The sequence below is a fragment of the Tiliqua scincoides genome, chromosome 5, assembly GCF_035046505.1.
Source record: "Tiliqua scincoides isolate rTilSci1 chromosome 5, rTilSci1.hap2, whole genome shotgun sequence".
Classification (NCBI taxonomy): domain Eukaryota; kingdom Metazoa; phylum Chordata; class Lepidosauria; order Squamata; family Scincidae; genus Tiliqua; species Tiliqua scincoides.
Genome location: NC_089825.1, coordinates 23,578,728 through 23,604,559, shown reverse-complemented (window position 1 = coordinate 23,604,559; position 25,832 = coordinate 23,578,728). Strand labels below are relative to the sequence as shown.

Here is a 25,832-nt window from a genome sequence, read left to right as displayed (position 1 = left end):
AACCACAGAGGAGAGAGTCAACAAGCATAAATATACCAAACACATCAGTCTACTAGTCCTCTTACAAAGTCTACTTGACAACAAAGTATAGTTATCTGAACCATTTCAGAACAGGACTGAACAAAAGGACGCTGTATTTTCTTTAATTTTTTGCATCACAATAGAGTTTGCTGTAACACAAATCAATTAGACTTATGCTGGATGCCTTTTTAGGCAACGTTTATCTTCCTATATATGGTTTAGAATTTTCTGTTCTATAACTAGGAAAAAATACAGCATTTAGTGCCTTCACAGGCTCAGTAGACTTTATCACCTTTTCCTCATTTTTGGAAAGAAAATAAAAGCGTTTTTTTCTCCATATATGATTTGTGTAATTACAGTGCTTGCAGGATATAAGCAAAATGGGTCAGGACAGCTATCACCTATGGAATTTAACAAGTATGAGGATAAGCAGTTTGAACTTTAATAATAATAATAATAATAATAATAATAATAATACTTTATTTTTATCCCGCCCTTCTCCCCAAAGGGACCCAGGGCGGCTCCAAAGGGACCCAGGGCGGCTAAAAGTTAAAAGTTAACTGTAAAAAAAATTTTTTTTGAAAGGCTAAGGATTAAGATGTCTATTAAACGAATGCAAAAGTTAACATTAGGGGTAAATCTAGCACTGATGCCATAGGAAAAATTTTGAACTGCAACTTGTGATTGAATGGCATCCCTTAAAAAGCAGTCCTGATTAAATATTCAGAGAAAAACCAGAATAGTACTAAATTATACAGTCTTCTAAAAAATTATTTTGGATGGTGAAGTACAAAGTTTGCTGCGGGAAGCTTTAGTATAACAAAATGCTTATTTTGGACTCATAAGTAGGGATGAATGGTAGGTCATAAAGAAAATATTCTGAATTTGATTCAAGTTTCCACTGTATCCAACTGAATTCTACATTATGACCGACTCAAGAAAACAGCTTGAGGAAATAATGATAAAGAAATCCCTGAACCTGCAAACTGCACTACTACAATCAATGGATAGCAAACAAGTCATAGATGTACACAACATAAAGCAGATGAAACAAGTAGACTTTGCATTGGCAATCTGAGTCTTGATTGCCAATATCACATTGATACTACTCAACTGACTGGAATGGCAGAAACAATACATTAAAAGGTGAACTCTGAATAGAGGAACACAATTGAAAGAAAAAATCCTGTGTAAAACAGGAAGGTTGAAATAAAGCAACTGTAGCCCAATTCACTGTTGAACAGAGTATAAAAAGAAAAAATGTCAAACTTTATGTGAAGTCAGATCTATATAAAAAACATGATTTAACAAGTCAAAACTCTTATATTTTTGGAGTGATCCTTATTTAGCAGAAAAATGCTTAGAACATCTATTTACTATTAGATTTACAATAAAATTATTGTTCCAGTAAATCACTATGGGCTGTCCAGCACCACTAATTCTCCCAGCCTCTCAAATCACAAGTTATGAACAATATAAAATAGCCTAAGATAGTAACTATTCAGCGTATAAGACACAGAAGACTTTGGCTGGGATCCAAAGAGACATATGCATGAAGGTGGTGGTGATAGCAGAATGTTTTAGCAATCCCTCATACCTGGTGGGGTACTGCTCTTATTGGTCAGAGGGAGTTCAGAACACCTCACCTAGTACTCTGGATCCTAACATTGCAATTTTAAGCATCTACCTTATTAATTGTGCACTGATCTATTCCAAAATACATATGCCTTTTTCCCCTTAATACATTCCATGTAAATATTTAATTGGAATATTGCAAGTGTGTACATCTGGCTATGGTACTTCCCTGTAGTACTTGTGGCTATACCCTGTTCAGGAAAAGGATATTAAAATGTTATTTCCCCAGATCTTTTCAAAACTTAGGCTGAATTTGATTTTAATTTGCTATGTTCTAGTTTTGCAAGAATGCACTTGCATTTTATAACGCCTTGATGCTTTAAACTTAATTGCGTATTTTTTGGCTTTACCATATCCTGCCCTTAAATATAAATACACTCAAGAGAGCTAACTGTGAAATCACAACAAAAACAATTCAGCAACAAAAACAAAACTCTTTCCAGTGAAGATTCTTGGAAGCGAGAACATTTCAAATGTTATCAGTTATCAGTCTGATTTGAATTTTCATCTCAAAATCCAGATTCTTCACATACATTCAGAACCCAAAAGCTGATACTGAATAACTCTGCTGAATACTACAAGGGTAGAATATAAAATAATGAGAAGCTGAGAAATTGATAAATGTTAAGATAAGCACAAGCAGAGACCACTGGCATGACGGTAGCATGGCTCTGTCTTTTACCAGAAGGCGATCATAATGCCAGTTTCAAAAAGTCATGAAATCAAAATGGTTTCTTAGTATTTTCTACAAGCAGTCAGTACGTTACCAGAAGTTACTTTTGCAGTGGAAGGAAGGAAGGGTCTAATTTCTTACTTTACTGTTACAGACTCGGAAAAAAGTAATTTATATTTGCTGTTATCAATAGATTGACAAGAATAGTCACATACAGTGTTATAAATCTCTCTTCCAAACAATCTACCACCTTTTACTCATTCTACATGACCTGATAGTGCCACAGTGCAGAACGGGTACCAAACAACTGTTACAGGAACTACATCCACGGTAATCTCGAGACATACCAAAGATTACAGAACAGTTTAGGAAACCTGCATGTTGTCAGGTCCTCAGGACCAGCCCACTCAGGCACATGCTGGAAGTTGACAAATTCAAGAGAATCCTTGAGAGAACAAACCGTCTCAGAGAGTCTGGAAACCGCAGTAAGTCCTTGCAGGGGAAGGGAGGGAGGCAGTGGGGGTGGGGGGGAAGGCAGCGATATGATCCCCAGGGTTGCGCTGCTCAGGGGGCTGTTGGGACTGGGATGCACTCACCAGTCCCTACAGCAGCCGTCCTGGGGTGCGGGGATCCCTGTGCGAGCATCTGCAGGGCTCCCCAGGCTTCCAAAAGTGAAAGTGGAACGATCGCGCTCCACTTCCAGTTTTGCAGAGTGAGTGCATCCCAGTCCCTGCAGCCCCCTGAGCAACTCCTGGGGATCGCTTTGTTGCCTTTCCCCCTGCCCCTTAAGGGGGCAGAGGCCAGGGCCTTCAGGCTGGGGCATCGTAACACCCCAGTTTGAATACCACTGCTCTTAAAGTCTGCTGCAGAAGCACAGCAGCCTTGCAATTCACTCAGAAAAACTGAACTGATTTCTTTCAATTGACTTTAGATTTCCTAAATGACCTGAAAGACTACTACAATTTCCACAACATTTTTTTTAAAAAAAGATCTATTGTCTGATTAATCTGTTAAAACAATTTTTATAAAAAAAGTGCTCTTAATCTGAACATCACAAGCCCTGATTTTGAACAGTTTGGGTTGCCTGGTGCTGCCAAAATGGGATGCACCACTAATCCTAAGACTTCTTATCAACAATTTTAGATCCATGAAATTTGAATGAATATAATTATGCTAGAGCTGTAGTTCTGTAATACTACAACATTTATCACTGCTAGTATGAGACAGAAGTAGGACAGAAGACTGTAGTACAATATATATTTTTTTAACCAGGCTTATTAAAAAAATGTAAAGCTCTGCTTGAAATCACGTTATACAAGACATATCTTACAGGGCTGCTCCTCTTGGTGACTTGACTCAGGTGGGCTCTCAGAAATACTAGCAGTTTCTTCAGCAGTTTTTCCTCTTTGCCATGTTGCCAAGCAGTACGATTCTGAATTATCAGAGCAGGACAGTTCCAAAATATCACATAATGTATGACAAAGGAGATTCTTCTGCTCTTCCTCTGAAATATTTGAAGAACAAACAGAATTTTGAAAGGACAATACAGCTAGCAATATTCAATACTGCTCCATCTAAACCAAGGTTTTCTAATGGAAAACATTTGCAGGTTTAAAGGTAGCTTCTGAGAAAGGCTGTCAATTTGCAGTCTATGGATTAAATCCATTCCTGGAGGGCTACCTTGCACCTCGGTTGCCAATCCAAGTTATCCACTTTGGCAGAAAGCCATTTTAGGGAGCAAAGGGGACAAATAAAAACCAAGTATTTTGTGTTTGAACACAGGAGGGAGGCAAGCAGGCATTAAGAGGTCTCCTCCATCTTAGTTTAGTAAAACACAAGTGAAAGAGTACTTTCTTTTCACATACAATCCCTACAAATTTCTGACAGCAGGGAAGGGAACAGTGCATGTTTGAGCAGGAAAAGGAACACAGGAGGCATGATGTGGAGAGGAAAAACAATAGTTAGATGAAGACAGTTGTAAGACATTTTTGCCTATAACTGTAGGACACTCCTACAGTTGGATAATTCACAGTAAACCGCATGATGAATTCCGATTTGTCTTAAATATGCAATTAGAATTTAAAACGTACACCATATTCTATGAACCTGTTTACCATTTGTGTTTATCACAAAAATTCAGCCTTACAAACACTTATTATTTGTGTTTAGAATCTGACAGCTTTGCCAGACCCCTGGGGAGTCTGCTTGCTTGCTTTCTAAAAACACAGCCCTATACATGTGGGTAGTTTCTGCTAAGCCTCAGAGACTTGAGGAAGGTGGGCAAGACTTTTTCACTGGCCATAGTTCCAGTTTCCTCGTTAATCTTATTGATTGCAATGTTCAATGAGTCCCAGCCCATCTCCAGTCCCAAAAGTTTTTTTAAAAGATTCTTCAGTCAGAAGAAAGCATGCAAATAAAAATTTTTGCAATTAGCCTAACTTGCACGATGATTCCATTTGTAGGATTTGAGGCTTCATGATGAACCATTTAAGGCTTTCAGTGCTGAATTCTAGACCTCTGTGAAATCATCATCAAATACTGCAGTTAGAATACAAATGCATATTAAAATTACTACAGAAGAACATTACTCACTGATAATAGTGAACTATGGTTTCGCTTAGCACAGCTCATTTGCTGGAAAATACTGAATCAAAACCCTCTTGGAGAAGTAGGTTTGTAGTTACCTTCACATTGTCTCCAGGTAGATTTCTCACAAGTTAAAAGCTTCTTCAGAAGGAACGCCTTATATTAAAAATAATATTGACATATCAGAAACGTATGATCCATTTTTTTCCTTCAGTGGTGCAAAGTGTTCCCATTTGCTCTACCATGCCATTTTCAACTTTTTTTTGGCTAAGATTAAAGCTAATATAATATATTTCCAATGACTAAAAACTATCCCCCCCCCCTTGGCAAAAATACATTTTAAGTTTTTTTAAAGCTCATTCTGTCATCTGATTATTATACATAGCTGAACTGTTTACAAAATGGCTCAACTTTAACAGGCTCTATGCACTGGAACTGACCAGTCTTCTCATGCACATATACTCTTTCTCTCTTAACCTAAGAAATCAGATCAAGTGTGGGAGCGCAAATCTACCTCTATCCCAGAGCATTAACACACTGACAATTTTTATCATAAATTAAATATTATAGAAATACATGGAACATGAACATGAATTCTTAGAAATATTGGGCTGCATCATAAATTGTGCGTGAATGAAAGGTACTTCCATTTACTGGAGAGGTATAATTTTCACAGATTTCCCCTTCCCTTCATAGCCCCCCCCCCCATTGCCGCATGCCATTCCACTGCAGAAGGCTTCCTAACTCTCAAGAGCAGGTTTTTTCAGGAATCACAGAGGGTTGCTATAGAGAGAAGAAAGGCTAAGGATAGAGAGTTCAAATAAGAATGTATCAAATTTACATAGATCCCACAAGCTACTGTAGGATTACCTGAACAGGTGCGATCACAGCACAAGGGCCTCCTTCAAATTGTTCTAATGCAGTAGATTCTGATTCACTGAACACAAACCCTAAGAATGAGAACCAAAATTATGTTAGTTGTTTCCAAAGTAATGCTCCTTGATCAAGAACACTTTTTATTTGCCAGAGTCAAGCTGCGCAGAGCCATATCCAGTATTCCCAGACCCTATCTTACAATTCCCAACACTCTAGTCCAGGGGTTCTCAAACTGTTGGGTCACGACCAACCAGCCTGGCAAGCCCTGACTCTGGCCCCTTAAGAGACAAGGAAGGCAACAACACAATCCCAGAATTATGCTGCTATGGGGGGGAGGGCTGTACACTTACCTACAGCCAGCTCCAGCCTCCTCCAGGAAGCCTGCAGACTCCCATGCAGGGCTCCTCAGGCCTCCAAAGGACTAAAAATAGTAAAAAAAACCACACACTTCCAGGTTTTGTCATGAAACTGGAAGTGGATGTGGGTTTTTTTTAGCAGTTTCAAGGCTTGGGGAGTTCTACATAGGGGTTCGCAGGCTACCCAGACCACCCAGAAGGCTGGGACTGGCCCCTATCCCTGGCAGCAGCACAATTTTGGGGACTGAGTTGCTGCCTTCACCCCTCCCCTTCAATGACTTACCTCAATTCAATGACTTGAACTCCTCGAGAGTTCGAGAACCACTACTCTAGTCAGTTCTTTTCACTATACTAATGTTCTCAGGAACTTACAGCAACTCTGAGATTTGTTTGGGGAGTGGTAACAGTTAAAGTACAACAGCTGGAGCAGTGACAAACAGCTAGAGCAGTGACAGATTTAGTCTGACCCTCACTTAGCTGTCAATCACTTACTTTAGCAAGATCAAGCATACCAATACTTGTCCAACATGCAGCAGCATCACCTACAGCCCAATCCTAAGCATGTCTTCTCAGAAGCAAGTTCCATTACAGTCAATGGGGTTTACTCCTAGGAAAGTGTAGCTAGGATTGCAGACTAATTTACCTTTTCCTACACCACGCCAATCAAAGTGCATTTGCAAAATGTACAATGTTAAATGAGGTCAAGTTCTGATTCAAACAACTGAAGTCTATCTTAAGAGAAACATGACAAAGGTGTGAGCCAACCCAGCCAGAGACCAGCCAATGGTGCTTTATAAGGGTCTTAAGGGGGCAGGGACAGACAGGGAGGAGGAAAACAGTAGCAGGCATGGTCTGATGCTTGAGCAGAAGGCTGCTGGAAGAATGCTAAGCAGGAACAATCCTGAATGAATTTTGGATGGCAGACTGAAAGCTGATAAAGCTGTCATTGACAATATAAGAGCCAGGAAGAGACACTGTTTACAGCTTGGCTGACTTGAAACTGCTCCTGAAGGCCTACCCAGATGTGATGGACATGCCAGATGTGATGAACTTGCCATTCCATCAGGAAGAAAAGGGTCCATAGAACAATTATTGTAACAAACTCATTTGTACTCTATTATGGAGCTTTGTAAGCCGCTTTGGGCATCTGCTTCTGCATGGAAAAGGCAGGATATAACTCTCAAAATAAATAAATAAGAGAGAAACATGTCAGGGTAGAGATGGAGTCAGAGTGCTAGACACAAGGCAAAAGAGAGACTAACATGAGAAATGGTAACAGAGAAAGACAGAAGGATTGGAGAGGACAAATGACTAACCAATACAGATGGTGGGCATAAGCAGAACCAGGTCCATAGAAAGAAAGAGTTATGGGGTAGGAAGTCATTTTCCTTTCCCAGTGAGACTGGAAAATGAGAGAAGGGAGCAAGGAGCATTTGGGGGAAATGGGAAAGGAAAGCACACCTAAGAAAAAGAAAAGATAGTCCCTCTGAAGCACACACCTTTAGGCTTGGCAAGGAACCACTTGACCAAGCCTGGCCTGCCCCTATGGGCATCCTCCCATCAAAAGGACACCCCTGGGGGAAGGATGAAGGCCATAACCCCAAAACAGCAAGACTGCAAAGAAGCTGACAGCACAATATCAAGTTAACTGGACACACCACTACCCTTGAGCACCTCTACACTCCTGGACCCACTGAACCTACTTAAAAACCACTCTGTGATGCAACTACCAAGTATAAGAACAAGGCGACCAGACAGGCTAACAACTGTGGTAGGTTAACAGCCTTGGAAGGAGGAGAAAACAGAATAGCTACTGACAAAAGATCAGAGTTCCTTCTATAACCAAATAAAGTTACCAAAGGCCAAAAAAAGAAGGTTATAGAAGAAACTGAGAAGAAAAAAAAGATAAATCTACATAAGAGAAGAGGAAAAACATACTGCCAAGTCAACGGGGAAATGCACTGTGAATATTGATCCAATCTTACTCAAAAATCCCCTCACACCAAGGACTACTCCATATAGTTCATTTCAAGTACTATTAATACAAGTGCAGTCAGAAAGCTACCCCTTGTACTGGGGCAAGTAACTTGGGCAATGCCACTTTGCAATGCTTTGCTCAAATCACACACTGTAGATCCTGATGCCAACTAATGGCATTGTGTGAGAAATGCATAATGACACTTGCCTGAATTAAGACCCTACTCTTGGCCAAAAAAATTAAGCAGTATTTCACATACCTGAAGCACAATCAAAGCAGAATCTTTAATAAATCAAAGACATTACACCACATAGACAAACATGTCATGACACCACATTTCCACAGGAACAGACGCAGGTGGGACCTTGGTTTTCACTGATTTGACTCACCACCAATATCAAGGTCCACCTTTAAATGCCTTGTAACAAGGAAAAAAAGTACCAGAATCCGATTTCCCACCTTTGCGCTGTTAAATAATTATAATTTCATTCCACTACATTCATTATTCACCCCATCTAGTCACTGAATGCAGTACAGCATCTATTCCAATGCATTCTGGTGTGACAATTGTGGAGAAAGAAACCTAGAAGTGGGTCTTTAAAGTTATTTTTCCAATTATATGCTATCCACTGATTTTTTATCCACTGGGGGTTCCGAAACAGAAGCCCCAGTGGATAATGAGGTATGACCTATATATAACCCCATAATGTCTCGGGCACCAACACAAACCCTAGTCCTTCAATTCAAATATACAGCATCAATGAATGACTCCCTTCAGCACCCTAAAACAAAGCAGCCAAATACACTGGTCACCCTTCACTCGCTCATCATCTTGCTGTCCAGAGGCAGGAAGAGGATCCATAATAATAGTGAAAGAACAGCATAACTCATTAAAAACCAGAATATAAAAGCACCAGCTGAGTAATAACCAGTAGGGTCAGTACAGGATATTAACTGTACACAGTGCAACCTCAAAATGAGACTCACAAACCTATGCAACAGAGAAAGTAAAGGGAAAAGAATTCAATGCCAAAATTGGCAAACTGCACACAAAAGGGAACAGTCACAATATTGAAGGGTAAATCACACTAAGCATAAGGGGAGAGGACCCATACAAACATGGTAGGCAGATCAATATAAAAAACAAAGGGTGGTTATTGTATCAAGTTTGTATTCTCAGAGGCCCCACTGTTACCATGTTATTAAATAGAAAAACTGATTCAACACACATGATTATAACCACGAATTAATGTTTTGCTGTTGAAACATGTCAACCATGACCAGATTTGCATTTGGAAGAAGAGGCAGTATGACCACAGGAAGAAAATCAAATTATGTCTCCTGGTTGTCTATTCAGTACCACTGAGATTAACCTCTGGACAAATATTCTTATACTTCCTTTCATCAGTAAATTTTGTTGTAAAACAGTAACTTAATTAGCCTTATTGTCATATACCTATGCTTAGGGTTGGCAGAAAGGATGGCATGATTAAATGTCGTCATCATTGCCGGACTAATATTATTGTTGCTTTTCTTGAGTTGCTAGGGAATTATCTGGGTACGACACTGCGTTTGATTTACTATGATTGAGATATTGCATAGCTGCTCATTTTTACAGCTGAGATATTTCTGCTACATTTGGAATTAGTTTTACATGGTTCAAAACTGCTCGCTAAGCACTTGATTTGATTGCTGGTGGTTCTCTTAACTGGACCACAGGACTGAATCACAATGTTAATTACACTTCTGCAGTATTCACAATGAGTAATTTCTCTTCTCTGGGAAGTTACAAAATACAGTTCTAAAGGACACAACCAAATACAGGTACATCATTAACAAATAATAAAAAGAAACCCTGGTATCTGTGCAAAAAGACCACAAGGACAACCCAAAATTTTGCCATTGACGGGTGGAGGAGGGGTACATTTCATATCCTATCCTAGCCCAGAAATTGTTCCTGCTGCTCCTTATCCCCACTATAAAGGAATTTTTAAAAAGTGTTTATATTCATTATTCATGGACAAGTTAAACACCATTACTTCTAACATCAACCAAGATCAAGTCTATATTTAAAAAATGCTGAGGCCTTATCCTGCATATGCTTCTGAAATTGGACTTGCTTTGCCTTTGAAATTGACACCAAAGGATTTCAGACTCCAAATTAAGAAACATTTGTAGAAGTCAGAAGTGTTATAGACAAAAAAATGCAGATTCCTGGGTACCAGAGGAAATATTCTACATGCCTGTACAGTTTACACACCCAGGATTTTTCCAGATCTGTCAGCTAGACAGGTAAAATAATATGCAAGAAGACACTGTGGAAACTGAGCAGAAAAACAAATCAACATGACTGGAACAATTATCTGAAAACAGCCTGAAGCTCTTGACCTACACATGTGATCAAATACAACCAGTAGCATTCATGTCAACAATGCAGCAGTTGCTGCTATTTACAATAAATAGCATTATTCAAACACACACACCCCACTAGTAGGCATGATTATTTTGATTATAGACATAGATAAGGGAGCAGGTAAAAAGAGGCATCTAATCTCCAGTAGCAGGTGATAAAAAGGCATTTCTTTAAAAACCAAAAATCTGTTTCTCAACTACATCATGCAAGACCCACCCCAGCTCATATAGGGCAGGTGGGCACCTTGCATATATCATGCTTACGCCTACCTTGGAATATCTGGATCCCTTCATGCCAGTTAGAAGTCAGGAAGTTGTCAAGTACAAGAAAGCATAGAAGGGGATGGAGCATCTTATCTTGAGAGTCATGTTACCTGTCCCTTACCTGCCTTCCGCAAATTGGAAAGACCTCTTCACAGTTCAATGCTAAATCAACAAAAAAAGGTCAGCCCTTTTCTGAGGACTCTTGCCCTGCCTTTGCCCAACCCTCCATATAAGAAGTCATGGATGGGGGGGAGCAGCAAGTCCAAGATCCAAGGGAAGCATCTGTCTAAGACAGTGTTCTTCAATCTGTGGGTCAAGACCCCTGTACGGTCATGAAACCTCTTCCTCTTTTGGAGGGGTCCCCGATACCAAAACTGAGTTCAACAGCTTCTAAGGTCAGCCCTGCTCAGGATGCTACCTCACAGTGTTGTTGTGAAGATACAAGAAGTTAAGGGAAACAGTATGGGCAGGGATTGGAGTGGGCGGAATCAGCTGTAAGCCTCCAGTGTCATACTTTATTGTTTATTTATAGAGGTCAAGACATGAAAGAGGTTGAAAACTACGACTCAAATTAGAAGATAGGATGTTGTCAAGTACAAGGAGATAGATAAAAGGGAGGGAGCATTTTGCCTTGAGAGTCACCTTACAGAAAGATCCCTTAACCCCAAGCAAATTGGAAAGAACCCACCTCTCCCTCACAATGCCATATCAATAGAAAGCAGTTATTCCACAAATGTGACTCCTCTTGCCTCACCCTCCATGTAAGAAGCCACAGATGGATGGGGAGGGGGTAAGAAGTCCAAGGGAAGCACTGGCCTAAGTCAAGATTGGGAAACCAATGGTGGTTACACATGGGAATAGAAGTGTGGCAAATTAATAATGGGGAGAGGGAGGAGGAGCAGGGCTGTATGGACCAGTGGTTAGAGAGGGAGTGGGGCTGTGCAGACCAGTGGTTGGAGGGAGAGAGGAAGTGGAGCTGTGTGGACCAGTGGGCAGAGGGGGAGAAGAGGAGTGAGGATGTGTAGGCCAGTGGGGAGGGGAAGTGGGGTTGTGTGGGCAGTGGGGAAGAGGAGGAGTGCAGACCAGTGGTGAGAGGAAGTGGGTAGGGTGGGTCAGTGGTGGGGGGAGGTGAAGAGGAGCTGTGTGGACCAGTGATCGGGGAGGAATGGGGCTATACAGACCAGTGGTGAGAGGAGGGGAGGGGAAGTGGGTAGTGTGGACCAGTGGGGAGGAGGCGGAGGGGAGCGGGGCTGTGCAGGCTAGTGGTCAGAGGGGGAGGGGAGCTGTGCGGACCAGTGGGCGGAGGGGCGCGGGCTGTGAGCGGGGCGGGGCGCCTACCTTGCGCCCAGCGACAGAAGATGGTGTCGGCGAGGCCGTGCGAGCCGGGCTGCTTGCCCCACACCAGGTGGACGACCTCCTGGCCCAGCTCAGCCATGGCGGCGGCGGCTCTCGGGCCGGGCGCGTCCTGGCGGCGGCGGAAGGCAGAAGCGGCGGAGGCGACGGGGCGGCGGCCAGCCCGCGTTCCCTGGACATGGGCGGGGCGGGAGCCGGCGGGGTCCGGGGCGTCTCCCAGGAGGGCGGTCGGGACTCCAGCGCTGCCAGGCCTGCGGGAGGGAGAGCGGGAAGCTCTGAGGGGAGGCCCGGCGCTTCTCCTCACCCCGCCCCCACCCCTCAGCTGAGGCAAAGGGCGTGGCCACCCCGCCCCCACCTCAGGGAGCCCCCAGTCCTGGCACCGACCCGCCTTCCTGCTCTTCGCCGCACTCCCGGTACCTCAGCCGCTTCCCTCAGTAATAACAATCAATGGCAAGGAGGGACGCTCACGGCCGCTTCCGATTGGATGCGCCGTTGACGAGCAAGCGTCTTGTCGAATGGAAAGCGGCTTGGGGGCTCCGGTCCCGCCCCTTCTGGCCTTGGCGTAGCACATGGGCGGGGTTGAGGAGAGAGAAGGGAAAAGGCCGCACACAGACCAACAATAGGGCGGGGCTGGCTCTGATTGGATCGGTCATCTGACAAGCAGGCGGTTCCACCAATTGGTGGGTGGGAGGCGGGGGCGGGCCTGGAGGCTGGCATCATTCAGGGAAAGAGAGCGGCGGGGCCAAAGAGTTAAGGGTAGGTGAAGAGTTCCACCCATCCAGCACTTCCGGTTCCGGTTGGACTTCTCTGCTTGCTGCACAAAACCAGTCCCAGTGGCTGCAGCTGTGGGAGGCCGCAGCTGATTCAGAAATCGGGTGTTGAAGCTGCTGATTGCCCTGCAAAGAGCTCAGCTCCTGCAGTTTGCAAGTATGTGTAAATATAGGGAGATAAATGTTTGTGGGTCTTTCTTTCTGGTTGTTATTATTTATAAATAAATAAAATATTATTTCTCTCTAGATCTTTTTTAAAAGTCTGGTAAACCTAAGTGGGTCCCAATACAGTGTTGTTTTAAAAAGTGGTCCTGGTGCTAACAAGTTTGGGAACCACTGCATTAAACCTCTGGCAGCCCAATCCTATGCGTGTCTACTCAGAAGTAAGTCCCACTAGAGTCAATTGGGCTTACTCTCAGGAAAGTGTGGATAGGATTGGGCTGTGACCCCTCTACATATTCTGTAACACTTCTACATCCATGTGGCAACATCTGCTGATGCTATATACTACCTATGTCACCTACCTAGTACACTTTTAAAGTGATAATTCATCATTATAATTCCTAAAAATTTGGAATATGGGCCTTTCCCAGTTTGAAGAGACACTTTGCCAACAGTCTGAGGCTAAGAGGCAAAGAAGGAAGGCCCATAGCCAGGGAGACAGACCAGGGACAGACTGCACTTGCTCCCGGTGTGGAAGGGATTGTCACTCCCGGATTGGCCTTTTCAGCCACACTAGACGCTGTGCCAGAACCACCTTTCAGAGCGCGATACCATAGTCTTTCGAGACTGAAGGTTGCCAATACAGTATAATTCCTAAAAATGTACCCTTGGAATAAAAACATGCGCGTCCACTTTCTGCACTTCTAACTTTGGAAAACACCAAAATCTATGAAAAAAGAAAACAGTTTTCACCTACCTCTAAGAGTTGACTATAATAGGACTCGCTTCTGAGTAGACATGCGTCAGTGAAGCTCACTTCTGAGAGCAGGTGTACTTGGCTTGTTGCAGTCTTAGGTGCATTTTTGTATGGGATTTATTTTTGCTGGGAATGTAAACAGGTACCAATAAAACTGCATCATTAAAGCACTATTTAGCAGCCCTGATTGTGAGACAGAAGGGTGACCACATTTCTGATCTTCATAATTAGTTCCCTGTAGTTGGCAACCTTCAGTCTCGAAAGACTATGGTATCGCTCTCTGAATGGTGGTTCTGGAACAGCGTCTAGTGTGGCTGAAAAGGCCGATTCGGAAGTGACAATCCCTTCCACACGGGGAGCAAGTGCAGTCTGTCCCTGGTCTGTCTCCCTGGCTATGGGCCTTCCTTCTTTGTCTCTTTGCCTCAGTCTGTTGGCCAAGTGTCTCTTCAAACTGGGAAAGTCCATGCTGCACAGCCTGCCTCCAAGCGGGCCGCTCAGAGGCCAAGTTTTCCCACCTATTGAGGTCCACTGCTAAGGCCTTCAGATCCCTCTTGCAGATGTCCTTGTATCGCAGCTGTGGTCTACCTGTAGGGCGCTTTCCTTGCACGAGTTCTCCATAGAGGAGATCCTTTGGGATCCTGCCATCATCCATTCTCACGACATGACCGAGCCAACACAGAAGTCTCTGTTTCAGCAGTGCATACATGTTAGGGATTCCAGCTTGTTCCAGGACTGTGTTGTTTGGAACTTTGTCCTGCCAGGTGATGCCGAGGATGCGTCGGAGGCAGCGCATGTGGAATGCATTCAGTTTCCTCTCCTGTTGTGAGCGAAGAGTCCATGACTCGCTGCAGTACAGAAGTGTACTCAGGACGCAAGCTCTGTAGACCTGGATCTTGGTATGTTCCGTCAGCTTCTTGTTGGACCAGACTCTCTTTGTGAGTCTGGAAAACATGGTAGTTGCTTTACCGATGCGTTTGTTTAGCTCCGTATCAAGAGAAAGAGTGTCGGAGAGCGTTGAGCCAAGGTACACAAAGTCATGGACAACCTCCAGTTCCCTGAGTTCCTTGAGTTCCTCCAGTTCCCTGAGTTCCCTGAGTTAGTTCCCTAAGTCACGTATAATTTCATGAATGAGGTATATAATCAAAATATATACAGTACATACGAATCAGATGTTGTCATGTTGCTAGCAGATATTTTAGAACAGGGGTGTCAAACATAAGACCTGGGGGCCAAATGCGGCCCGCAGAAGCTTTTTATCCAGTCCTCAGGCTCTCAGCTGCTGAGTAGTGCTAAGGAGTTACTGCTAAAAGGGCAGACCCCATGAAAATTGGGCTCTCCCATATCTTGAAATATGCTAAAGATTTGCGTGTTTTCTCTTCTGTCATTTGAAGTTAATGAATTCCCAAGTGAGAAAAAGTGCTGGTTTTTGGTTATGAGTTGTTTAATGACATCACTTCCTGCCTAATGACATCACTTCCAGCCCTCAGCAGGCATCATGAATGTCATTCGGCCCTCGGTATGAAATGAGTTTGACACCCCTGGTTTAGAACTATACAAACAGATCAACATGAACAGGTAGTTCCTGCTTGCTATATTCTTTCCGGCCGTTTGGAATGAATTAGCTTGAAGTATCTGTGATGTTGATCTGATACATACATGATCTTCTTAATTGCTACAAGTTTTAATGTATTTTGTGTTGTAATAAATTTAATAGCGATTTTATGCTCTTTTATTTAATCTTACATTGAATCTTGCAAGCCTTGGGTTCCTTTTGGGAGTTTGGTGGGATAAAAATACTGTCAAATAAATAAATAAATATGTATTTGATCTTTAATGATTGAGAAAGCAATGGTTCTTACCATCTGTGACAGTTGTGACTAATCTCAAGCCTCATCAGATATGGGGAGATCATTATATAAAGTGCTGCTCTCACTCTCTCTCTGTCTCTCATACACCCACCCACCCACCCACCCAGAGAGAGAGAGAGAGAGAGAGAGAGAGAGAGAGAATGCAAATACATTGGAATAATGCTATCTATCTAACACGAGACATCAGCAAGCCATTCCAATGTTTGTTGGTATCACTCTTTGGTGCACTTGAGCTGAAGAGGTACGGAGAGATTCCCCTTATAAGTTCAAAGGTGGGGCCAGAGCCTGGGCCCCATGCCAAGACCAATACTTGGTGAAACCCAGACGTTTACCATCTGCTGCTGCTTCCCATGAATGACTGACAAACCAGCCAAGACCAAGTGGGGAGACTTCTAAGTAGGCAGTGGTGAACAGGCAGCGGCAGATGAAAGTTTACTGTTGTGACATATCCATAACTATAATGGTGGTAGGCGAGGAATTTTATCAGGGGGTACTAAGTTTCTTTTGGGCCCCTTTGCAAAGGGGGAGGGGTGAAACAGAGCGGGGGAGAGTGGTGATGGAAAAGCAGAATAGGGGCAGGGAGGGGCAAAACAGGGTGGTGGGAGGGTAGAGGCAGCTGGAAAAGTCTTTGAAGCCCATGTCTACCAACCCATATGGCATCAGTAGTGTCCCCAACATCCCTAGTTGTGGTAGTGTCGCCAGCATCCCTTGTGGGCAACAAGTCTGAGTAGATAGGTAATTGTAAAATCTCAGGAAATTTCTGGGCCCCCTCCTTTGGCTCCTGGGCCCCGGTACAAATTACCCCCTTTACCCCCCTTACTAGGCCTTGGTGGTAGGTAGTGAAGGGAGTTTCTTCTTGTCTACCTACTCTTTTACCCAATTGGGAAAGTACCACAGATAGTGCTTCAGCCAGGAAGGTGCCTGGAAACTGAGCAGTGAGCAGCTGAGAGTCCTCCTTCACTTCTACTCCTGTAGCTGCAGGTGGCAGCCTGGAGGAGGACTCATGCACATCTGGTGCCTGGTTTCCAAGCACTGTGGGGGAAGGGTAGCTGACATCCACTTGTACTTTCCAAGACATGGAAGAGCACACTACTGGGTGGTGCAGGGCTTTTGTGCTACATATTCCCAAAAGCTGGAGCTGCCACTGTACACAACTAAACCTTCCAAAATGCATATTTAAATACAGTATATAGACTGGAACTACAAGTCAGGATGGTGTAGTGGTTTGGGAGTTGGGCTCAGCCCTGGAAGATTCAAATACCTGCTCAGCCATGAAGCTTCCTGAGTGAACTTAGCCTAGTCACTATCTCTTAGCCTCACTTGCCTCACAGGATTTTTGTGAGAACAAAAGAAGGGGAGGAACTATGTACACCTCCTGAGCTCCTTGGAGGAAAGGTGGTATAAAAATGTGAAAAATAAATTAAACTTCGAATTTGGCAGGATTTGGCAGAATCCACAAGAGGCATCAACGCTTGTACACACACACACACACACACACACACACACACACACACACACACACACACACACTCCTTACAGGAAATTAACAAACAACTATGAATGTTTTCTTAATATTATGTTTTTTAGATCTTTTGGGTACAAATATATGTGGTATCTGCCAGGCTTATCCAAAGCAATCACACTAGTCTTTCATTGTGTAGGTTCTTCTACCTTGACTACTGCTTTCAGTTTGGATACCATAGTTCAATACTGTCACCTTCCATGGGGACTAGCAACTGGGAGCCTCATCACATGGGTAATGTCTTGCCCATGGGGTGCCACAGGTGTTGCTTCTCAACATTCACGTAAAAAATCAGGGATATCAAACTCATTTCATACAGAGGGCCAAAGTTAGCATTCATGGTGCCTACTGAGGGCCAATGACATAGGGCACTATCCTAACCAGGTCTACTCAGAAGTCCTATTTTGTTCAATGGGGCTTACTCTCAAGAAAGTGTGGTTAGGACTGCAGCCAGAATTAAGCAGAAAGTGACACCATTAAGAAGATGATGGCCAGAAATAAGCAGTTTGTTCTCACATAGAAACTCATTAGCTGCAAATGGCAGACGAGAAAATGTGCAAATCTTGTTCATATTTCCAAGGTATGAGAGTGCCCAATTATCATGCTGTGAGAACCCCATTATAACAGGGGCCAGATAAATTGCTTCTGGGGTGCCCATGGGCCTTATGTTTGACACTCAGCTGATTGCTGATTATACAGTATCAAGAGCTAGGCAATTTTACAATCCACCATGTTTCCCGTGTGGAAATTGACCAGTGTTAGGCTATTTTTAATTAATGGGCAGCCCAATCCTAACCCGTGCTGGAATGGGGAAACTGGCTGGCCTGTCCCATATCCAGAGCAGGGTTGGGGCTGCCTGTGGCTCAGCCCAGGGCAAGGGGAATTGATTCCTCTTATCCTGGGTAATGCCGCAGCAGCTCCAATGGGGCTACTTAGATTTGCACCACCAAAGAGGTGGCGCAGATCTGAGCAGCCCAAAGTTGTGCTGGGTCGCCCAGGAATGGGGTTAGGATCTGGCCCAAGTACCATATCCTGGCCTCACGCCCCTCTTGACCCTGGTCCGCCCATAGGCCTGCCCGCTGCCGGCCCAGGCACACCTCCATTCTGGCCCCCTGCCCCTAGTACCCTGCACCAGCCTGACACAGCCGAACCTACCTTTCATAAGAACAGCCCCACTGGATCAGGCCATAGGCCCATCTAGTCCAGCTTCCTGTATCTCACAGCGGCCCACCAAATGCCCCAGGGAGCACACCAGATAACAAGAGACCTCATCCTGGTGCCCTCCCTTGCATCTGGCATTCTGACATAACCCATTTCTAAAATCAGGAGGTTGCGCATACACATCATGGCTTGTACCCCATAATGGATTTTTCCTCCAGAAACTTGTCCAATCCCCTTTTAAAGGCGTCTAGGCTAGACGCCATCACCACATCCTGTGGCAAGGAGTTCCACAGACCAACCACACGCTGAGTAAAGAAATATTTTCTTTGGCTGTCCTAACCCGCCCAACACTCAATTTTAGTGGATGTCCCCTGGTTCTGGTATTATGTGAGAGTGTAAAGAGCATCTCCCTATCCACTCTGTCCATCCCCTGCATAATTTTGTATGTCTCAATCATGTCCCCCTCAGGCGTCTCTTTTCTAGGCTGAAGAGGCCCAAACGCCGTAGCCTTTCCTCATAAGGAAGGTGCCCCAGCCCCGTAATCAACTTAGTCGCTCTCTTTTGCACCTTTGCCATTTCCACTATGTCTTTTTTGAGATGTGGCGACCAGAACTGGACACAATATTCCAGGTGTGGCCTTACCGTAGATTTGTACAACGGCATTATAATACTAGCCGTTTTGTTCTCAATACCCTTCCTAATGATCCCAAGCATAGAATTGGCCTTCTTCACTGCCGCCGCACATTGGGTCGACACTTTCATCGACCTGTCCACCACCACCCCAAGATCTCTCTCCTGATCTGTCACAGACAGCTCAGAACCCATCAGCCTATATCTAAAGTTTTGATTTTTTGCCCCAATGTGCATGACTTTACACTTACTGACATTGAAGCGCATCTGCCATTTTGCTGCCCATTCTGCCAGTCTGGAGAGATCCTTCTGGAGCTCCTCACAATCACTTCTGGTCTTCACCACTCGGAAAAGTTTGGTGTCATCTGCAAACTTAGCCACTTCACTGCTCAACCCTGTCTCCAGGTCATTTATGAAGAGGTTGAAAAGCACCGGTCCCAGGACAGATCCTTGGGGCACACCGCTTTTCACCTCTCTCCATTGTGAAAATTGCCCATTGACACCCACTCTCTGCTTCCTGGCCTCCAACCAGTTCTCAATCCACGAGAGGACCTGTCCTCTAATTCCCTGACTGTGGAGTTTTTTCAGTAGCCTTTGGTGAGGGACCGTGTCAAACGCCTTCTGAAAGTCCAGATATATAATGTCCACGGGTTCTCCCGCATCCACATGCCTGTTGACCTTTTCAAAGAATTCTATAAGGTTCGTGAGGCAAGACTTACCCTTACAGAAGCCATGCTGACTCTCCCTCAGCAAGGCCTGTTCATCTATGTGTTTTGAGATCCTATCTTTGATGAGGCATTCCACCATCTTACCCGGTATGGATGTTAGGCTGACCGGCCTATAGTTTCCCGGGTCCCCCCTCTTTCCCTTTTTAAAAATAGGCGTGACATTTGCTATCCTCCAATCTTCTGGCACCGTGGCCGTTTTGAGGGACAAGTTGCATACCTTAGTCAAGAGGTCTGCAACTTCATTCTTCAATTCCTTAATAACTCTTGGGTGGATGCCATCAGGGCCCAGTGACTTATTGATCTTTAATTTATCAATGAGGACTGAAACATCTTCTCTTTTAACCTCTATCTGACTTAACTCCTCGGTCAGGAGGGACCGTTCGGGCAGCGGGATCTGCCCGAGGTCTTCTGCCGTGAAGACAGATGCAAAGAACTCATTTAATTTTTCTGCCATCTCTAAGTCTCCTTTTATCTCCCCTTTCCCTCCCTCACCATCCAGAGGGCCAACCGCTTCTCTGGCGGGTTTCCTACTTCTAACATATTTGAAGAAGCTTTTATTATTCCCCTTAATGTTGCTGGCCATGCGTTCCTCACAGTCTTGCTTGGCCTCCCGTATCACCTTCTTACATTTCTTTTGCCACAGTTTATGTTCCTTTTTATTCTCCTCATTAGGGCAAGACTTCCATTTATGGAAGGAAGCTTCCTTGCCCTTCACAGCCTCTCTAACTTGGCTGGTTAGCCATGCGGGCACCCTCCTGGATTTAGTGGAACCCTTCTTTCTTTGCGGTATACACCTCTGCTGGGCCTCTATTACTGTTGTTTTAAGCAGCCTCCATGCACTCTGGAGAGATTGGACTCTTTTTACCCTCCCTTTCAACCTCCTTCTAACCAGCCTCCTCATTTGAGGGAAGTCTGCCCGCCGGAAGTCAAGGGTTTTTGTTAGAGATTTGCCTGGTATTCTTCCCCCAACGTGCACGTCAAAACGGATCGCAGCATGATCACTGTTCCCCAATGGCTCAGTAACGTTTACATCTCTAACCAGGTCCTGCGTACCGCACAATATTAAATCCAGAGTCACCTGTCCTCTGGTGGGCTCTGTGACTAGCTGATCTAAGCCACAGTTATTTAGCACGTCAAGGAATCCGGTTTCCTTATCGTGACCAGAACACAAATTGACCCAGTCAATATGAGGATAATTGAAGTCCCCCATGATTACAACCCTGTCCTTCCTTGTCACCTCCCTGATCTGTTTCCTCATTTCAAGGTCCCCATCCAATTTCTGGTCTGGAGGACGATAGCATGCCCCCAGTATTACATCGCTGCACAAGCCTGGTAATTTAACCCACAGAGATTCTACGGTGGAGTCGGACCCACCTTCAGTCTCTACTTTGCTGGATTCTATCCCTTCCTTAACATAAACGGCCACCCCACCTCCAACACGCCCCTGCCTGTCCCTCCTGTAGAGTTTATAGCCCGGGATTGCGGTATCCCACTGATTCTCCGCATTCCACCAGGTTTCCGTTATGCCCACTATGTCAATATTTTCCCTTGTCACCAGACATTCCAGTTCTCCCACCTTTGCTCGTAGACTTCGGGCATTCGCATAAAAGCATTTGTACACAGAATGCCCCAGGATGCGCTGCTTATTCGCTCCTTTGTCCACGCATTCTCTCATTGTGCCAAACCGTCTATCACATCCCATCACGCTACCTTTCCCAATTTCTTCTCCTACTCTGCCTTTGTCTTGTTGTTCTCTAACCTCCCCATCCACATCCCATAGGGATGAGGAGTCCCGAACCGGATGCCCCTCGGCTCCTGTCGGCCTTCCTCCAGGGATCAGTTTAAAAGCTGCTCTGTCACCTTTTTAATGTTATGCGCCAGCAGTCTGGTTCCATTCTGGTTCAAGTGGAGCCCGTCCCTCTTGTACAGGCCCTGCTTGTCCCAAAACGTTCCCAGTGCCTAACGAATCTAAACCCCTCCTCCCTACACCACCGTCTCATCCACACATAGAGACCCCTGATCTCCGCCTGCCTAGCTGGCCCTGCGCGTGGAACAGGTAGCACTTCAGAGAATGCTACCTTTGAGGTCCTGGCTTTCAGCTTCCTGCCTAAAAGCCTAAATTTGGCCTCCAGGACCTCCCAGCTACACTTGCCCATGTCATTGGTGCCGACATGCACCACAGCCACTACCTCTCCCCCAGCACTGTCTACTAGCCTGTCTAGACGAGAAGTGATGTCCGCAACCTTCGCACCAGGCAGGCAAGTCACCATGCGGTCCTCACATCCGTCGCAAACCCCCCTCTCTATGTTTCTAATAATCGAATCCCCCACTACAAGAAGACCCCGACCCCCCTCCCGCCGAGGAGTATCCCGAGTGCGTTCGGATACGGGCCCATCCCCTGGAGAAGGGGCCCCCCCTAGGGGATTGTTTCCCTCCTCTCCAGGATGACGTCCTCCAGTCCCGAGACTTCCCACCCGGGCAGCCGAGGAGCTGCACGCCTGAGGTTGGGATGAAGCCTGATCGTCCCCAGAAGTCTCCCCACGGTCCTCCTCTGCCTGTCTGCGCTTCTCCAGGTCGGCCACCAAGGCTTAAAGGGAGCACACGTGTTCCCTGAGACCCTGGAGCTCCTTGCACCGAGGACACACCCATGACTTATGCCCCAGAGGCATATAATCATACATGTGGCACTCGATGCAGAACACTGGATAGCCCCCACCCTGCTGCTGACTGTCTGACTGCATAGCTTTTTGTTGTTGTTGTTTTTTTATTTAGGGGTCCTTTTATAAACCCTACACTGGATAGCAGCCCTCTTCTCAAGGGAAGAGAAGGGCAGTGTATGGGGCCCTCGCCTCCTCGCCCTGCTGCTGAACTCGCCCAGATGCTAAACTCTCGTGCCTTACCTGGCACTTAGTTCCCGAGGCACTGGGTTCCCAGAGGCCACATGCATCTGGAGAGAGCCTCACGCGATGGCCGGCCTAGCTTTATACTCCTGGCTGGCTCCTCCCCCCTCCTTCCTTCCTGATTGAAAGGGGGCTGGCCTTCCCAGGTGAGTTTACAAAAGCTCAGGAAGGCAAATGGCTGCTGATGGGCATAACCTACTCTGCAGGCTCCTGAATGGACTGCTTGGATTAGCCTAATGGGGCTCTTAATGGGTTGGGAATTGCCCCTTACTAGGTTCTTTCCCTCCTAGGGTTGGGAATTGCCCCTTACTAGGTTCTGTTCCCTCTGTTCTCTTAGGCTGGACTGTTTTTGTAACCTCAAGCTAGTTTTTATTTGGGTTTGTTTAATTATTTATTGCTCTCTAGATCCTGTGTCCTGTGTCCCAATTTACTGAACTGTTTAGGTTATGTTCTAACTTAGATTAGGTTTAACCTAGATTAGGTTTGTCCTCTGCCACAATGGTGCCGGAGGCGGCCTCATGACTCCCAAGGTGGCACAAAAGTGCCTTATGGCTTTCTATCTGTAAATTGATGCAAGTGACTTGCATCGGCACAAGGGCCGCTTTGGATTGTGCCCTAAACTAACTAAACTAATGAATTTTAAAGATTGGAATACTGTCCTTCTACCCATATGGCCACTTAGGGGCAGTTATCAAGGAAAAGAAATAGCAATGTCAAAGCCAATTAAAAAGATCACAATAAAAGGCTAAACAAACAAACAGCAAATAAATCAAAAACTGCAACAGCCAAACAGAACCAGGAATAATGTTTTATTTTTGGAGCTGTACTGCTTATTTAACACCAGGTGCCACTATTGCTCTTCCATCGTCACGGTAACATTTCAGTTTACATGTACAAGACCAGTACTTTTTTTGTGAAAAAAAACGTGCAGGAACTCACAACTTGTTAATCTATTTATTTATTTATTTATTTATTTATTTATTTATTTATTTATTTTTAAACCATTTTTTATTGGAGAAATAAAGTATTTTTTATGTGCTTCCCCCCTCAAGATGAACTTACTTCTGAGTAGACATGCATAGGATTGGGCTGTCAATCTCCACATCCCCTTCCCCCTAGCTACTTTTTCAACACATGGGGAAAAATACTGTACAGGTGCACTTGTAGCATGTAGTATGTAGTGTGGCACTACTTTGAGGAGAGGAAGCAGTGAATGGATTCCGAAAAATGGCTTACATGAGTTCCATGTAGTAAAATTACTCTAAGCAACTGTGGGAGTAAGAACAAAAAAGGAATTCTTACATGAGAGGGGTCCTTAGGTGCACATAGAAACAGCTACTTTTGCAAACAAGCGATTAAATATGGTTTAATTCAGGTATCAGAATACTCTGTGTCTTTGGGAAGGCGCTTGGCATGCAATTGTATGTTCTCTGCTGCCCTGAGCAGCTGCTGTGCATTGCTGGAGAGGAGCTGCAAATGCTGGCTGGTGGAGGGCATGCTTGTGGGGGAAGGACGAGGAAGATCTCTGGCAAGGCTGGACAGCATGTTGTACACACGTAGAATCCCTTTTCACCAGCCCTTAGCATGTGAAAACGGGTGCAGATATATATCTCTGCCAGGATTAAGAGCCCAGTCCTAGGTATGTCTACTCTGAAGTAAATCTTGTTCTAGTCAATGGAGCTTACTCCCAGGAAAGTGCCTAGGATTGCAGCCTAAGAGCCCAATCCTATGCATGTCTACTCAGAAGTCCACTTTAGTGAATGGGGCTTACTGTGGATAGGATGACAGCCTAAGAGTCCAATCCTGTGCCTATCTACTCTGCCTCTGTTTTGCTCCCCCCCTCCTGGAATGCCTCCGAAGGGGAGGGGCCCCTGCAAAAAGGTGCGGGAACTCTGTCCCCCCAAGTTCCATTAGAAAAAAAGCCCTGTACAAGACTATTTAATAAGTCTCTTCCTCATTTCCTTTGGCCTTTGATTTTGGTTTGGGTCCATTACCTGCCATCTTGTATTGATTCTATCAATATTTTATGCAGTGGGTGTCTTAAATGCTGTACTGTCTCGCATTCTGCTTTACAGCAGCTAAGTTTAAGATCAGTGTTAGTGGAGGTTAGTGGATCAGTCTATGGAGGTTAATTAAATTAAAAGCATGTGAAGGAGAAGTGGGTATCTACTTAGAATCAGTAGCTTTGGCTTGCCCTTTTGAACATTATTGCCCTGATTTCCTTTTTTCCCCTCAAGTTTTCTTTTTTCTTTTAAATCTATAAAGATACTAATTCTACAGTTGAGCAGTAAAGTCATCTAAGTTTTTTGCAATCTGCCATCAGCCTGATCAACTTCAGAAAGATGTGCTGCTAAACCCCCAGTCTGAGATCTTTGGACACAGATAAATAATAATGCTAAAGTCATATATTCACATGTATTTGTTATTTTATTGGTTGTTGTTCCAGAAAAGCAACTGTGTGATAATGTTGGGTGATCTCATCTGCAGGCACCAGCAGCCATAGGTCAGCCATCCAGTCAGAGCTTTAGCACTGAAGGAGGTGAGTGGTGACAGCACCCATTCTTAACATATGTGGGGCTGGCACAGGAGTGATGTCAGGGAGGGTTCCCTTTAAGCTGCATAGCCAGGTGGCCACACAGTTCAAAACCCTGGCAAGTCAAGCTCCACACAACTCAGTTTATCATTTCCAGAAGTCCAGCGATGATGTGTGACATTAATGCCCTGCATCTGAAAACACTGCAGGGCTCTGACACAGCAGACAAAGAGCTGGCAGACAGAGAGCTCTGTGCTCCAGCATGGACGACGCCCAGTGCTTGGCTTTGCCCCATGGCCTCCAGCAAGCTATCAAGCACACCAGCCCAGCTACACCTCCTATTTGTTGTTGCTCCTGATTGTTGTCCTTCATTTGACTGAGCAGTAACAGGAGCAAGGCAAAGGAGCAGCAGCACCTGCTGCTTCTCCCTCTTGCAGCTATGCAGATCAGGCGCAGAAGCGAGAGAGAGCACATCACAACAGCTGTGGCAACAACTGTGAGGAGGAGGTGGGCCCACTTGCTGAGATTCATCTTGTCCGAAGATCTTCCAAAACCTGGAGCTGACACAGCATATCTGCTCAATTCACAGGGACCTGAGCACATAAACAAAAAATGTTCTTTTCTTTGTGGCCCTGCAGGGTACAAGT

At 44.8% G+C, this 25,832-nt stretch overlaps 1 protein-coding gene across 1 annotated transcript in view; it reads right to left on the bottom strand.

Moving 5' to 3' along the window:
* The window catches only part of MINDY3 (MINDY lysine 48 deubiquitinase 3), a 36,174-nt gene extending 23,564 nt beyond the window's left edge, over window positions 1–12,610 (bottom strand). Inside the window, exons 1-5 of the mRNA XM_066628519.1 lie at window positions 12,539–12,610; window positions 12,140–12,405; window positions 5,786–5,865; window positions 5,014–5,071; window positions 3,660–3,833 (exon numbers count right to left, since the gene is read on the bottom strand). Of these exons, the coding sequence (XP_066484616.1) occupies window positions 3,660–3,833; window positions 5,014–5,071; window positions 5,786–5,865; window positions 12,140–12,236 (409 nt within the window). The 5' untranslated portion in view covers window positions 12,237–12,405; window positions 12,539–12,610. The remainder of the gene's footprint in view (window positions 1–3,659; window positions 3,834–5,013; window positions 5,072–5,785; window positions 5,866–12,139; window positions 12,406–12,538) is intronic.
* Window positions 12,611–25,832: the final 13,222 nt, after the last annotated feature.